General features: G+C 40.2%; 1 protein-coding gene across 11 annotated transcripts in view; it reads right to left on the bottom strand.

Moving 5' to 3' along the window:
* Positions 1–15840, bottom strand: part of PCDH15 (protocadherin related 15) — a 628220-nt gene that overhangs the window by 170054 nt on the left and 442326 nt on the right. For all 11 annotated transcript variants that reach the window (XM_053388594.1, XM_053388604.1, XM_053388605.1 and 8 more), the window contains 2 exons: positions 8922–9056; positions 7407–7556 (listed from right to left, as the gene is read on the bottom strand). In XM_053388594.1, the coding sequence (XP_053244569.1) occupies positions 7407–7556; positions 8922–9056 (285 nt within the window). The remainder of the gene's footprint in view (positions 1–7406; positions 7557–8921; positions 9057–15840) is intronic.

Here is a 15840-nt window from a genome sequence, read left to right as displayed (position 1 = left end):
AGATACTGTTTCCATTGTCCTCTTCTGCATTTAAAAAGGAGGAAAAGTAACTGAAAATTGAAACTATCTTTATGGCTTGAGTTGTGTTTGAAAGGATTGATACAAGTGGAGACTGTTTCCCTCTAGAGGGAGCCTTTGAAACTGTTACAGGAGTGTAACTGGGGAATCGCCAGCTGCAAGATAAGAAATTGTGAGAACCAGAGATTGACCTTGGACCATCTAAAATGTTGACAGGAGAAGCCATTGTGACGGTATTATGTAAGATAAGCTATTCGCTGGAACAGCTTCATAAGAAGACGGATGACATGTCTTTTAAAATTGACAACTTGGAACAAAAAGTGACTAACTGGAGACAAAAAGTGAGTACCAATACAGAAATAATTCAGGACTTGGTACAGGAATCTACTTTGGCAGGACAAATTGTGGAGGAGAAAGAGAAGGCTGTTGTTGTTGAACCTAAAGTAATACAAGCGGGATCCTCAGTCTTACAGAAGCAAATGGAGGACTACAAGTTGAGGCCTTTTATGATTGAATCTAGAAAAAGTCAGATTTTGAGGACCGGATCCCGGCTTGGACGGAAGAAGGAAAGTTGGAAAGATCCCTCTATGCAGGGATTAACTGACTTCTGGGACATGGACTTGGGTCTGGAGGAGATTGGAGTTCCGGGGGCCTTTGGATTTGGAGGAATTTTGAAACATGTCTTGAAACACTCTATGGACCTTAGTTTCAACTATGGAAATTTGGCTGACCTGTCCAGAAGGAATAAAAGCATTGTTAGGTTGGAGTTTTCCCGAGATCTGCTCTTTGGCATTAAAGAATATGAAGAAGACCTGCAGAAGGGACCTGGAAAAGAGTTAAGAGCCTCGGATATAAGATCTCCAGGTTGATGGACTATATGGAATTGACGGAAAGGACTGGCAGAATCCGAAACCAGGGAGAGGAGATGGTGGAAGAAGATTGGAAAATTTAAAGTTTATATATAGAAATACTGTAAAATTAATGAGTGATAGAAAAATGGTGGAAAGAAATTTTATGGCCTTAGCAGAAATGTTATAAGGAGTTAAGCATATATAAGAATTTTAGTTTTAATGAAAAATAAGGTTAAAAAATATGTTAAGATATTTATAATATGATAGAAAATAGAGAAAGATGGAAAGGATTTGCTGAAACAATTAATAGAAGTGGAATACAAAAAGGGAGGTGTGAGGAGGTCGATGAAACAAGGGAATGAAAGATAGAGTAAGGAAAACGTGTGATGTATGTTTTTAAATTGTTTTTGTTTTGTTTTATTTAGGGTTAGGGTTGGGGATAGGGTTTTGTTTAGTTTAGTTTAATGTGTTTAGGTTAATGTGTTCAGGTTGTGTTTTGTATTGTCTATATATATTGTACTGTATTGTTCTTTTGTTTTTTTTTCTCTTGTCTTCTTTTCTTTTTATTTCCTTTTTTGTAATTTCTAAAAGCAATAAATATCATTTAAAAAAACATTTAAAAAAACTGTAGCTCCCCAGATTCTGTTAATGTGTACTTTAGACAAATGGTGTGAATATAGCCTAGATTAAAGGTTTCATGTGCGTTATCTTGCCAGGTAGGTTATAAGCATTGCAATCCTAAATGTCATTCGTTCTTGAAGAATGTTTTAATTTGAGTTAAATGGAGATCTGCCAAAACAAGTGCGTTTAACACATATCAAATTAATAATTTCTTACCTGAATCAACTACTCTTTATAGCAGTCCAAAAGCCCAAAGCAGATTTATACTCTAAGTGTAATGGGAATGCATATTTTGAAATTCAATCCAGATAGCAGAACTACAAACTTTTGAAAATATAAAAACAGGATATTTAAGCTCACTGGCAGTCATCATTGCTACAAGTACATTTTCAGGGCTGGTGAGATATATTTTACTGAGAAGTAAGTGATGCGTGTGGTAGGGCAGAGCTGCCTTCCTGGATAGGGCTTGGGGTGGTGGCAGTGGCAGTAGCAGTGAAGCTGTGGCCATGAAGTTACACTGGCAGGACAGCCACTTCAAATCCCCCACCTTTGCATCCGTATTCCACATAGAACCCTTTAATCTTACTGCATTTCTGACAGTGGGACAGCATACTCCTGCACTCCTGAGGTCATTCAATAGGCTACTTTCGGGGGGTGAACATGCAGCTCTTTTCTCCAAGAGTCTGCTGCCACACCCTGAGCCCAGCATTCACTGCTGGGATGGTTTCATCACTTTTCCAAGCGGTCCACACAGATTCCTTGGAGACTCTAATGGGTTTGGCAGCAGAGAGTATGTGCAAATGTGCTAAAAAAAAAGCAAGGTAATGGTATGGCAAATGAGAAAGCTAAATCTAAAGAAGAAAGGAAGGAGATTGTCATCACCTGTATAAGATGGTTATAAGCTGGGAAGAGGTGAGATGAGATATAGTTAAGCAGTAAAGAACATGTGGTTTAATTCTCAGCTCAGCCGAGGACTCAGTGAACATAGCCTTAGGCAAATCACCTAGGAACATAGGAAGCTGCCTTACATTGAGTCAGTGTACTGGTCCATCTAGCTCAGTATCGTCTACACAGATTGACAGTGGTTCTCTAGGGCTTCAGAGAACAGTCACTCCCAGTTTTACCTGGAGATGCCAGGGATTGAAGCTGACACCTTCTGCATGCAAGGCACATGATCTACGACAGAGCTATGGCCCTTCCACCTTTCAGCCTGTGTCATCATCAATAACAGAGGACACTGACACCAGCCCTTCTATCTACCTACCTATGACAAGTTTCATGGTCAAAACCAAATGGTAAAATCAGAGCAATCTCTTCATTTCAGTGCCAGCTGTGAACACACACCTTTTTTCTCAGATTACTGTTGTTGCTGACAGTATAGCCCTATGTATTTGCATTTTATACAAAAGCCTTTGCTTTTCATTCACAGTCAGACCTCACAAGTGAATCCCTTTCCTCAATATTCTCACGGCAAAGTCACCCCTTTCTCTTCCATTGGGTTAGTCAGCTGAACAATCTGCACTTCTGACCTCTTGACAACTGATCAGCTCAGAAAACTGAAAATTATTTCTGTAGAGGAGGTACTTAACTCCACCTGACCACATTGCCTCTCCCTCTTCAGTTTAAGAGGAGGCAACTAAAAAGACACAGTGGCCCTTGACTTTTATCTCAGACACATTCACAGTACTCTAATAAAAGTCAACCACAATTTTCAGCTGCTAATAATGAAAACCTCCAGAGGTGATACATCCTGATGAGGGAATGATTTGGTCTCTCCTCATTTATGAGATCAAATACCCCATGAACAGAATGAATCAATTGTTGCACAATGTACATGCTTGATATGAGATCACAGTGGGTACTCAAAATTATTTCACTTTTTGATTTGTTCACTCTGGTACATACACAGTGGCATTTGCGTATGTGTGCCTTATATAGAAACAAATTCATTTAATGCAAAGTGTAATAAAATATGTATTGTTGAGTTACCTGGCCTATGGAAGATCCCCAGGTGACTCCTTACTCCAGGAAGCCTCCCTTGCCTTCCTCGTGGTTTCCAGGTGCTTCTTTGAGTGAATTCTGGTGTTGCAAGTCGGCTCACCAGGGGATCAGAGTTGTGGGGGAGAAGCTGCTATTCTACCATGCCCTTTAATCTAAAGCAAAAGCTACGGTCTCTATCGTTACATTATAAGTGGCTACATGCTGGCTAAAGTCGGGGATATTCATTATGAAATGGGACAGAATAGCAAAGAATCATGAGTAGTTGCTAGGCAACTCCCGATATGCCCTCTATGGCCAATTGTGACTCTTCATAAAAAGTGCATAGTGCATCAAGCCACAACATACTTTTTGTGTATTTCATGTTTTGTTGTACTTGCAGATATTGTTCCATATCACCTTGATGTTTTATATGAGTCAAGAGTATATATATTTATAAATAAATTAAGGTAAGAAAATTATTCAGTTGGACACCATCTAGATGTAAAACGAGTAGCTAAGCAACTGAAATATGAATCAGAAAGTTCATGGCTAGAATCTTACCACAAACACTCTATCTAAGTGGCCTCCGTGCTACCGAGGCCACCTGAGCCTAAAGCGACAGCAAGGGATCCAGAAGTACCTTCAAGCTGTTTACCTGTTCCTTCACAGAGAGTGTAGCCTCCCAGCCACCTGGTCTAGGGAACTACCCACTAACAATGCCTCATTCTTATCTGGACTGAGCTTTTCCAACTCTAAAATATTATTTTTGTGGTGAGACGATAAGCACTGTACATAGTATTCCAAATGCGGTCACACCATAGACTTGTATAACAGCTTTATGATATTGATAGTTTTATTTTTAATTCCTTTCCTAAGGATCACTAGCATTGAATTTGCTTCTTTTCACAGCTACTGCACACTGGGTTGACATTTTCATCAAGCCATCTACTATGACCCCAATAACTTCTTTCTGGTCTGTCACCACCATCTTTAAAGGAAGCCTTCTCGCCTCTAATAGCTGCTTTGAGTCTACTTGTTAACCATGCTGGGGTCCTCTTGACCCCCAAGGTACCTCCTGATCTGTGGTATATGCTCCAGGGGAAGTTGTTCCACTCATGCATTTTTAAAGTTGAACACGCCCTTCTGATATTGTGGGTCATCCAGATCATGTGGTTACTCCCCATGCCAACATCAAGGGAGCCCATAGCTTTTGTCAAGGGAGCAATTTGGTTTGCTGTTATATTTAAGATACACATGGGTGGTAGATACGGGGAGTGCACACCATTCAAAGAAAAATGAGTTTTAAAAAACAGTAATACATTCTTGAAAAAGTTGTGGGATTATTGAGAAGTAAGCCCTATGTGAGGCTACACTGATATTGATATAAACAATCAATATGCAAATGTAATTTGCCATATTTTAAAAACTGCTATGGGCACATTGTGCTTTATTCATCACCTTCTGTGTTGTGGTAAATAAGCTGCATATGATAGATAAATATGCATACATATATTGCAGCAGTGCTGATCAATGCGAGTTAGTCTCTGCTTTTCCCTGGTATTGCTGACATGCTTAAAAAACATGTTGCAAAATCAGTTTTGGCAAGGGACGATGGTGGAACAGCAACAATGAATGTGTACGGAATTGGCTAAGATGGCTTCATAATACCATTTCCAGCCAAGTTCTGTTGCTGCAGTGAATTAATTGCAGTACATTACATTTATATCCTGTCTTTCCTCAAAGGATCTCAAGGCAGCACACACAGTTCTTGCCCATTTTATCCTCACAACCTCACTGTGAGTTATGTTAGACTGAGAGAGAGTAACTGGGTCAAGTTTACCCATGGCAGAGTGGGGATTTCCCCATGCTTCTCCACAGGCCTAGTCCAACCCTCTAACCCAACAACACCACACTGGCTCTCCACTCTGAAAAGTTATTAATATATAACTCCATTAGTAATCGTTACAATAAGTTTTTGTCTGTCCACAGCCTAAGGTTCCTGAATCCTGCTGACAAAACGCTGATGGTAAAGTTAATACTGTTGCTCCTGAAGCATGCTATCTACAGTTAAAGAAACAGTAGTACAGAATAAAGTAGCAAAGAAGCAGAGAGAATTGCTGTTTGCAACACATGTGTGCATATAAAGAAGAAGGAGGAGAAGAAGAGGAGGAGGAGGAGGAGGAAGAGGAGGAGGAGTTTGGATTTGATATCCCGCTTTATCAGTACCCAAAAGAGTCTCAAAGCGGCTAACATTCTCCTTTCCCCTCCTCCCCCACAACAAACACTCTGTGAGGTGAGTGAGGCTGAGAGACTTTAGAGAAGTGTGACTAGCCCAAGGTCACCCAGCAGCTGCATGTGGAGGAGCGGGGAATCAAACCCGGTTCACCAGATTATGATTCTACTGCTCTTAACCACTACACCACACTGGCTCTCATTGGAACATAAACAGAGCCTTGCTGGATTAAACCAAAGGCCTATCTAGTCCAGCATACTGTTCTCACATTGGCCAGTCAGATGCTATGGAAAGTCTGTAAACAGGGTGAGGGCAATTTCACTCTCCTTTAACAACTGGTATTTAGAAGCATGGTACCTTAGATACAGGAGCTGGAACACAGCCATCACTGATAGCCTCACACTCCATTAATTTGTCTATTCACCTTTTAAAGCCTTCTACGGTAAGTTGGTGGTCATCACCACATCTCAAGGCAGTGAATTCCATACCTTTAAGTACATGATGTGTGAAGTAGTCTTTCATTTTTGTCTGTTCAATTCAGCTTCATTGGAGAAGCCTGAGTTTTAGCATTTTTCTCCATATCACACATAAGATACAGACCTCTATCATGTCTTATGTGATAATTTTCCTAAACTGCCCCAAGCATTGTAACTCATCATTCTGCATGCCCCATTCTGCACCTTTTCTAGGAATATTGAGGGGAAAAAATCTGTATATTGCTTCACCTAGAGTGACCCTATTAGCCAATCTAATTGCCATCCCAAAGCAAATGTGGTGGTTTTGGGATTAAACTCATTTGGAAGCAATGGCTACTTTTCATTTATTTGAATGGCAGCAATAAGAAAATAATCAACAGGATTAGAGAGCTAATCTATGGTAAATGAAGATAATGACATTCACATAAGAAGAAACCAGAACTGGTATCTTAAAACAATTAGCTGTCCAATTACAATGCAACAAAATTGCCAGTCTGAATCTCTTTACTCACATGAATATATAATTGTAGTAAGCAGTGATTAAAAAAATCTACAGCTCAGGAGAAAATGTATTAAGGATCAACTTCTGCAAGAGCTGAATTGAAGAACAGCACTAAAGCTATATACAAAGCCCAAATCTCAAGGTAAAGTCTCACAAAGCCAAAACAAAAACAAACCCCCAAAACAAATAAGTCGTCAATTGTCTAAAACAGTATTCAATACAAGCCTCTGAAAGGTGTTATGTACTGATTTTCCCCCTACAGAGGCCACCAGTGGTGTCAGAAACAATAGCAAGAAAATATTTCCTCCCACTACGGATTCTGTGGAAAATGAGTATTACTTATTTTCACACTGAAAAATGAGAATGCATTCTTTACATTTTTGACTCTTCCGATTTTCCTTCCTAACACATCTTTCACAAGGCAAGTTTAAATGATTGAAATTAAAGACTGTCTGGATTTCCATCTCATGCTTACTTTACTATCATCTATCTATCTATCTATCTATCTATCATCTATCTATCTATCTATCTATCTATCTATCTATCTATCTATCTGTCATCTATCTGTCATCTATCTGTCATCTATCTATCTATTTTGTATACTGCCCTATACCAGTAGCTCTGCGGGTGAAGATCAGGATCCTTCCTCCTGAACATTTTTTATTTACATTTAATATGTTCCACTATAGGCTTTGTTGAAGAACATGCTGAAAAAGCAAATGTACCTTGATAACGCTTTCTCCAGGCCTCATGTCTGTGTAAATCTTGACGTTATATGATATGTTGGAGAAGGTTGGAGAGTTATCATTTGCGTCAATCACAACAATATTGACTGTGACTGGGGGGCTTTCTTGCACACCATCAGAAGCTATCATCTTCAAAAACAAACAGACAGGAGAAAAACTTTGAGAAAAAATACAATTAAATGAACATAATAATTCAAATATAACTGAAACTGAGCTTGAGCACATAATGCACACAACCTCAGTATACTGATTAGAGCAGTTCCTGAAAACAATCACTTTAAAATCCCATTTCAAAACATTTTCCAGGTGAAGAATTATATCCAAGAGAATCATGGGGAGAATGTTTTATTTTAATTGGTGAGCTACCTCCTTTTAATTCTCCTTTAGATCTATTCACACATTACCTTTTTTTTTAGGTGTAGATCTAAAGATGTAAATTGAAAAGAAGGGTGTTGCTTAGGGAGCTAGGAATGGCTGCCGATCCCTGTCAGCAAATACTTACTTGCAAACTTGGTTTGCCCTGCATAATGTGTGTGAAATTGCTCCCGATAATATATAGATGAAGCAAAAGGAATAAGCAAGCTATTAAAATTATTAACTGTCATCTGGGTTTCATGCTCCAAATTATGACTTGCAAGCCTGTAACACCTCCAGTAATAGTCGTTGTTCATTTGCTTATAACAAATGATCTCATTATAGGCAGAACCAATCAGCAGAGTCTACAGTCACAGAAGATGTGTGATGGGACAGTGGTGCTCACCTGATCTCCTCAAAGCAGTGACTCAGCTGTCGGGAGTCAGGTGGTGCCCACACTACCACCACACTGTACACTAATGTACCACACTGTGCACATGAAGGTAGCATGTCTCACAGGAGATTTGAAGTCTACAAAAAGACCCTACCTCCTGCGAAAGTACAAGGCACCAGATATAACTATATCTATATCCTTAACAAGGAATGCAACAAAGATGGTCAGCAGTATGGAAAACCAAGTCCACAAAGAGGAAAGGTTGAAAGAACTTGGTATGTTTATCCCGGAGAAGACGAGACTGAGTGGGACACCCAATGACTCTCTCAAATACCTGAAAGCCTATCCTACTCAAGAGGGCAAAGACTTGCTCAAAGACTGTTGTTGCTGCTCAACAGGCTGGGATTCGATCCAATGGGGTTGAAGTTACCAGAGGGCAGATTGGTTGAACAGAAGGAGAAGCTTTGTAACTGTAAAAGCAGTTTAATAATGAACTGAATTATGTAGGGTGGATGGGTGGGCTCCCCATTGCTGCAGGTCTTAAAGCAGAGGCTGGACAGCTGCTCTTGTTATGGATTTCCTGCACTCAACAGGAGGGTTCAACGTCACTGCCTACAAGACTTCTTCCAATTCTATGATTTTGTGAAATAGCTTTCTTAAAATTTATGCTGATTTGACATACCCGGCAAAAATATCCTACTTGTTCTCCAACTGTTACAATAAACCAGCAACTGAACTTTGCTTACCGAAAAGGTGTACAGCTGTTGGAGCTCCCTGTCAACTGGTTGAAGCAAGGTGAGGTAGCGAGTTATGCCAGTCTGAGTCACAGTGAAAAACGTGTTGTAGTCGTTTAGAAAAATATGGAGCAGGGGGTCCTTTGTCTTGAAAGAGAAATGAAGAGAATGGTTATTACATTCTCAAAGGTCTAGTAACAATATGCATGCAGGCTGTTTTATTTATAGTACTATGTATCTAGACAGACAATGACATTTGGGAGGAAACGCAATACAGTTTACCTAAATTGCCGGAATTACAATCTCTTCTTGAATTGGAGGGAGGTGCTGGGGAGGCAGTCCTTATCCCCACTGCACCATTTTCTTTTAACCAGAAGTGCCATTGAAAAGCCATCAGCCTTTTCCCAAATAATTTGAGCTCTGATCATAACCGTCTTTTGGCAATTGGGCATTTCAGCAATTATTTCGAGATCAAACTTTTAAAAAGCAGTGGGAGGGTGAAGACTCCAGCCACCTGCCAGATGAACAAAACCGCAGTCCATAGCGAAAGCATTATACCATTCGCTGATAACATATTTGCTAAAAACAGCCGTTCTTACAATGCAGATTTCAACACGCCAATGGGAAGATGATAATTTATGATTCAAAGCATCTGCTTCCATTGAAGGTCTTGAGAAAGCTGCCAGTATGCTTAACGTAATTGGGAAGCACAATAGCTTTGACATGTTGGCAACTGGTGTGAGGCTGTTGCTTGTGTGTCTTAGAACAAAGGGCTGAAGATCTCCATTTGTGCCACAAAGCGAGCCATTTAGAAAGAATCAGAGTGAAGGATCTTTTGTTTTCTGTATCAGAAAAAAAGGGCCCACATCACTGGGAAATAAGAGGATTCCCTTAGTTTAAAAAATGGTAGAAGGCATTAAATATGGCTAAGTTTTCAATGTGATGGAGCTCTTTGCTTTAATTCATATAGAACCAGAGATGCCAGCTTGCAAGGGCGATTGCAGGGTCAAAATCACACATGTGATATCAGAATGTCGAGAGAAGCTGGGGGCAGAGTGGAACGCAGTGGCTACATGGCTTCAATGGCTGGCGGCGCCTCCTCCACCTGCTTCTACTCTTCTTCCCCTCTGAAGCAGCAGGAGGAGAAAGAGCTAGCTGCTGGAGCTGTTCCGCACTCAGCCTCCTCCACTCCCTCAACACTGGGCAGCCCTTGCCACCTCCCAAAAGATATTAAGGGGGCCCAAAACTGCTCAGCTCCCAGGAGCTGGTGTCCCTCTATACAACTGTTTTAACATGCTGGGTTGGATCCAGGCTTAGAATGAGATCCACTGAAATCAACGAGACTCAAGTGAGTCATAAGTAACTTACTGGGTCAACTTTAAGAATGGATCCAACACACCATAAATACTCTCAACCTACAATACTTTCCTCTGCAATGTGTACTCTGCAATACATATTTGAACACTTTGACCAAAGAGCCCAGAAGTTGAAAAAATATAAAAAAATAAGCATGGCCTGAGCCGTGAGGAGGTGGTGGGTTTTTCCCTTCATCTAATTTGTGACAGTTTTGGGATTAGTGAAAATGTTACATTTCTGAATAAACAAGGCGGCACCATGTGCCACAACGGCAGCCAAAGAATGTGCTCCCCAGGTCAAATCCCGTGAAACTATTTTTGCAACGCTGTTGTGAATAGTAGTTGTGAGATGCTATTGTGGAGTACGCTGTGATAACTGAAAGTCATCAGGCTCCTAGGCAGCAAGCCAGCTAAGAAGAGTAATAAAGGTCTCATTCCACACACCAATTTTCTGACAGAACAACATCAGGACTTCCCATTTTCAAAAGTTCCCATATAATTTTTCTGCAAGTACTGCAATAACATTTATTTGCTAAGCAAATATGTATTATAAAAACCTTGTAAACACCCATTAATATGACACACTTTCCTTTTACCAGCTAATTGAAATATCGAAGACTTGTAAGATATTTCAAAAGGAAGTTTCTACAGGTGGTCGCTCGTGATCCAACAAGTATTAACAGCATCACTGCAACTGACAGGAATAGGAACAGAGAAACAGGGAAAGTACTAAGGATCTTTTTCACACGTGATGCATCTCTTTCCCCCATGTTCTGCATTCTGTCATATGTCAGTAGCACTGCTGTGTGCAGACAAGAAGTAGGAGAAATACAGGACAGTGTGCAATGGGTGAAAAGGGGGTAAGGAAGAGAGATGGTAGCTTTGAACATGATGTGGATGCCGCTTCTTCAGAAGAGATGATCACAGTTCTGATCTTCAGATGAGGTATGGAAACAGAGAAAGGAACGCTGCTATTAAATAGGTTTTTTTCCTTCCGAAATTAGTGTTTTGAAAAAGTATATTCAGCAAAAGACAGCTCAATATTTTTGAAATTTTTTTTCTTTTAGACAGGAAGAAAGGTGAGAAAAAGTAAAGTCGATGAGTAGGAAGGAGTTAACACACCAACACAAACATCTAAAAATACCTACAGGAATGGCACCTGGTGGGACCTAAAAAACAAAACGAAGCAAATAGAAAATAAAATAAGTGTAAGCAGTATACTTATATAATGCCTGGAACCACTTTAAAAAGCTATTGAAATAAGACATGTAAAAGCAATGGACCACCAAACAAAAGCACTATCAGGATCTTCTTTCCTTTGTAAAGATTACAAATTTAGACTGAATCTAACACTCAAAACAATTTCCCTTTATAATTACCATTGATATTTCCCTATTCATGAAAGGGGAGTCACAAGCTCATGTGCATTCTCTCTTCTGAAGTTAACAATGTCACACTGTTAGATCGCACGCACATGTTGTGATTTGCAGGAAACAGAAGTAATATTTCTGCACCATCTCTTAAGAAGGTTAAAAGAGTGGAAGTAGATGTAAAAAAAAGAGAAAGCTACTTGACTGGTAAGTTGTTAGTTGGGGAAATTAGAATCCCTAAATAACATTTATACAGGTACACTGCGGTTCCCCAACATCTTCTCTTATGGAAGGTAAAGCTTTTGAACAAAAGTAGAGGTTAGGGGTGGATTTTGTTGTTGGCCACAGGAACCTGACACCACTGTGCTCATTTCCTATACTATGAAGATGTTATTTGTACTAAACATCAGGAGCTATGAATTTGGATATTGGATAAAGTCCCACTATATTGATTCATCCAAGGTCTTGCAACCTGTGGGGGAAAAGCAGGCATAAAGCCAGAATTCATCTTGCCTTTGTCTCCAGCCAGGGCAAAGCAATGAGCATAGACAGAGCTGAATTGACTCTGGGTATTTCATCAGAAAGCCTTGTTAGTCCTCAGGGTGACTCTGTCTCCTGGGACACATGGTGCAGTGTCTTGGGAAGAGGCCCTGCTCATAACTTTGCATATTGGGAGCTGCACCATACATTTAGAAGCACCACAGCAGAGTAGCAGCGCAAGGAGCTAAGGATGCTCACTGCCCCTTGCCACAGACTAGGAGGGAGGTGTAGTCTTGCCTTGTGGGGAGAAACAATACTACAGGGTTTGCAGAATCGGCACCTGGCTCTGTGGTGTTTGAGGAGGTTGTAGCTTCTGCCCTGAAATTTGTTTAATGCCTAATGGCAAGGGGGCTATGGAAATCCATATAGCGCATATCTTGTAGTAATTATGGGTGGGACAGAAATGTCTTCTTAGAATATCATCTAGTTAGATGTGGATGCAAACTCAAATAAAGGGGTTGAGGTGAGCTCTAGGGTCTGCAGTAACCTTTGAGAATACATAAGGGACTGAATATAGGCTAAAGAGTAGTATTCTGCTCTGAGCTGTATGTGAACTAACCAAACCTCCAGGGAACTAAATGGATGTAAACACAACAATAAGTTTCAGTTTAGTGAACAGAAGTTCAAAAGATTCTTTCCTGAATCACCTTGGCAATGAATTTCAACATCTCCATCATGAATTTTGGTTTTTTTGCCAGAAATCTGCTGAGAAACCTCAAATCCAGAATTGTTTCCCAGTTCAATTGGCAACTGTGAAAAATATTGCAAATGATGGCCCAGAAGAACCATCTTTGCCACACACATGGGATTACAAACTATGGTATTAGAGGTAAGGTACAACCAATAGAGGTTATAATTGGCTTCCATGAGAAATATCTCTCTTCCTGAAAGGGACAGAGCATTTTTTCAGGGCCAGTTGAACTGTGCCAGAGGGACCATACTGACTAGCTGTCTATGTTAGTTTCCCTGAGTCACACAACAAGGTTTATAATCCCTTTCACACTGTCTTAAACCATAATATGCCATGTTGCTTTACTGGCTTTGGAGCCTGCATGATGCCAGCTGTTGTTGTTTGCATTTATAATTTCCTTCTATTGTAGATCAGCCTTCTGGGTAGGATAACATAGATAGCTCAAGAGCATAAATCACTTTATGGATCACAAGTTTCACAGGCCTCATCTACACATTCTGCTACAGAGTTAATGTTGAGCTTGGAGCTAATGCAGAAGTCTCATGCTAAAATGAATACTTAATGTTCTACACTAATTCCATGTCTGAGCTTGTGAACTCCACACGATTATTAACACTAACTTCTGTCTTTCGATTCAAGAGGGAAAATGCATGTTCATTAATTTTACCAAATCTTCAGATGCTCATGTTCTCACATGCAGAAATCAAATTGTTACACCCCAGGGGTTCGTCTACAGGGAGTTAAATTAGCATTGAATCTTTATTTCTGTTTTTGATTTAATGGAGGAAAACAAATTTACCGTGTTTTAATTTTGAATTAAATATTTTTGATAATATGTAAATGAGATTACAGTGATGTTAGTTGACAAAGTTGACTCTTTAAAAAACTTACTGAAAATATTCTTGAAAAATTACTTAAGCAGCTAATTCTATTTCCCCTTCCTTTTCCCTGTGCTGCCACTGAGTCTATCTAGTCACAGAGATACCTGTTTTGACATACGAGCATTTATTTATATAGTCTGATGACCTATTTAAAAGCTTCATGGCCCCCAAAGCTCCACTTTCTTTTAATCCTTCTAAAAGTCCAACAAGCTAATGCAAGTTCTACAGAGTCCTAATGCTCCTGTATTGCTTCTGGAAACTGGTAGTCAGGGATGCAAAATCTAGGAATCCAATAGCCACAGGCTCCTAAAATACTGGAGCGAGTGACAGAACTGCTGGTGAGGTTAGGAAGGAGGTTTTTTCTCTTTCCAAGGATGATGCAGCTGCTAACAGACCACCGCCTCTTCTTACTCCTGAAGTGGTCCCTACCTAAAATTCCAGGAATAATTATAAATTTGTCAACATCCCAGACCTGAGCAACCAGGAGGAAGTGCTGTAGCTCAGTGATAGAACTTTGCATGCAGAAGGTCACAAGTTCAATTTCTGGCATATTCAGGTGGGACTAGGAGAGGCTCTGAAAACCAGTCAATGTAGAAGAAGAAGAAGAAGAGTTTGGATTTGATATCCTGCCTTTCACTCCCTTTAAGGAGTCTCAAAGCAGCTAACATTCTCCTTTCCCTTCCTCCCCCACAACAAACACTCTGTGAGGTGAGTGGGGCTGAGAGACTTCAGAGAAGTGTGACTGGCCCAAGGTCACCCAGCAGCTGCATGTAGAGGAGCAGAGACGCAAGCCCGGTTCCCCAGATTACGAGACTACCACTCTTAACCACCACACCACACTGGCTCCCCAGTGTGTATTAACAATGTATTAACATTATCACCACCATCCTGACCTTTACTCTATGGTCCCAGGGCAAATTACAACATTCGAACAGAACCTTACAAATTAGATAATACTGAGCTGGATGGACCATTGGTCTGACTCAGTATTAGGCAGCTTCCTATGTTCTTAGGCATCTAATTCCATCAGTAAAACACATTTTCTCTCTTCCTCCCCACCCACTTATCCTGGCAACATGGGTCAGCGAATTTGGTGTCTTCAGTACTATATAGATTCAATATGCTGACAGGCTATGCTGAACTACAAAACCTCCTTCCAGTTTCAAAACAATCAGTAGGCTGGAAACCTGGGTAAAATCAGACAAGAGGAAACAAGGCATTTTGGAAGTCATCCCAACTGCCTATTCCCACATTTCTCTACCTTAGGACCACATTGTATGGCATGGTCATCAGATGCCAGCTGCTAGTAAATAATGCATCCATCAAGAGAGTTGCTCCCCATGATGAACCGTCTGTGTGAATGTGTATTTGAAGATCATGCACCAGACACTTATAGGAACTGCAGCAACAACTTTCAGGGTTCTGGAAGATTGTAATGGTATGAAGAAAAACACCATAAAAAAAGCGAGGCATGATCCTGGTCCTATAGATTTCGGGCGAGGAACAGCACTGTTAGCAGGTGGCACTTAGGCCTAAGCCCCAAGCCTTTTGAAGTGGATCCTGTCCCTACTCAGTTTTTTAAACTTGAAAAACAATTTACTCACTGGGAGATGCTGCAAAAGAACAGTACCAGTAAGACTCCACCCACCTAACCTCTTAATTTGCCTAGTGGGAAATTAATGTGTCAGGTCAAGAATATCCTGTTTTCATCCCATAGCTCAAAGTAAACTAAAGCTGGATTTTTGTTTTTCCCTCTGAAAGTCTGTTTAAATTTGCATCATAAATATGATTTGCTCTATGTGCATATACTATGTGTGAATTTGTGTCATGAATTTGTGCCCTGAATTTTTTAAGTATCTAGAAATTCTCGTGTCAATGGGCAAAATTTAAACACATCTTTAATTCTTTTCACTACTAAGAGGCAGGCAATCGAGTACAATAGAGCACATTCTAAAATAAATAAATAAATAAATGGGGAACTCGTCAAAGATATGATTGAAGGGGGATTGGTAGAATAGGAAGGCACCTACCTATGGCTGCATAAAATAAACTAAATATGAGAAAGGGGAGGAGACATATGCTGACCTCAAGAGG

Source organism: Podarcis raffonei, chromosome 5 (genome assembly GCF_027172205.1).
Source record: "Podarcis raffonei isolate rPodRaf1 chromosome 5, rPodRaf1.pri, whole genome shotgun sequence".
Classification (NCBI taxonomy): Eukaryota; Metazoa; Chordata; class Lepidosauria; order Squamata; family Lacertidae; genus Podarcis; species Podarcis raffonei.
Note: the sequence above shows the minus strand (reverse complement) of the source record. Positions and strands in the feature narration are given on the sequence as shown.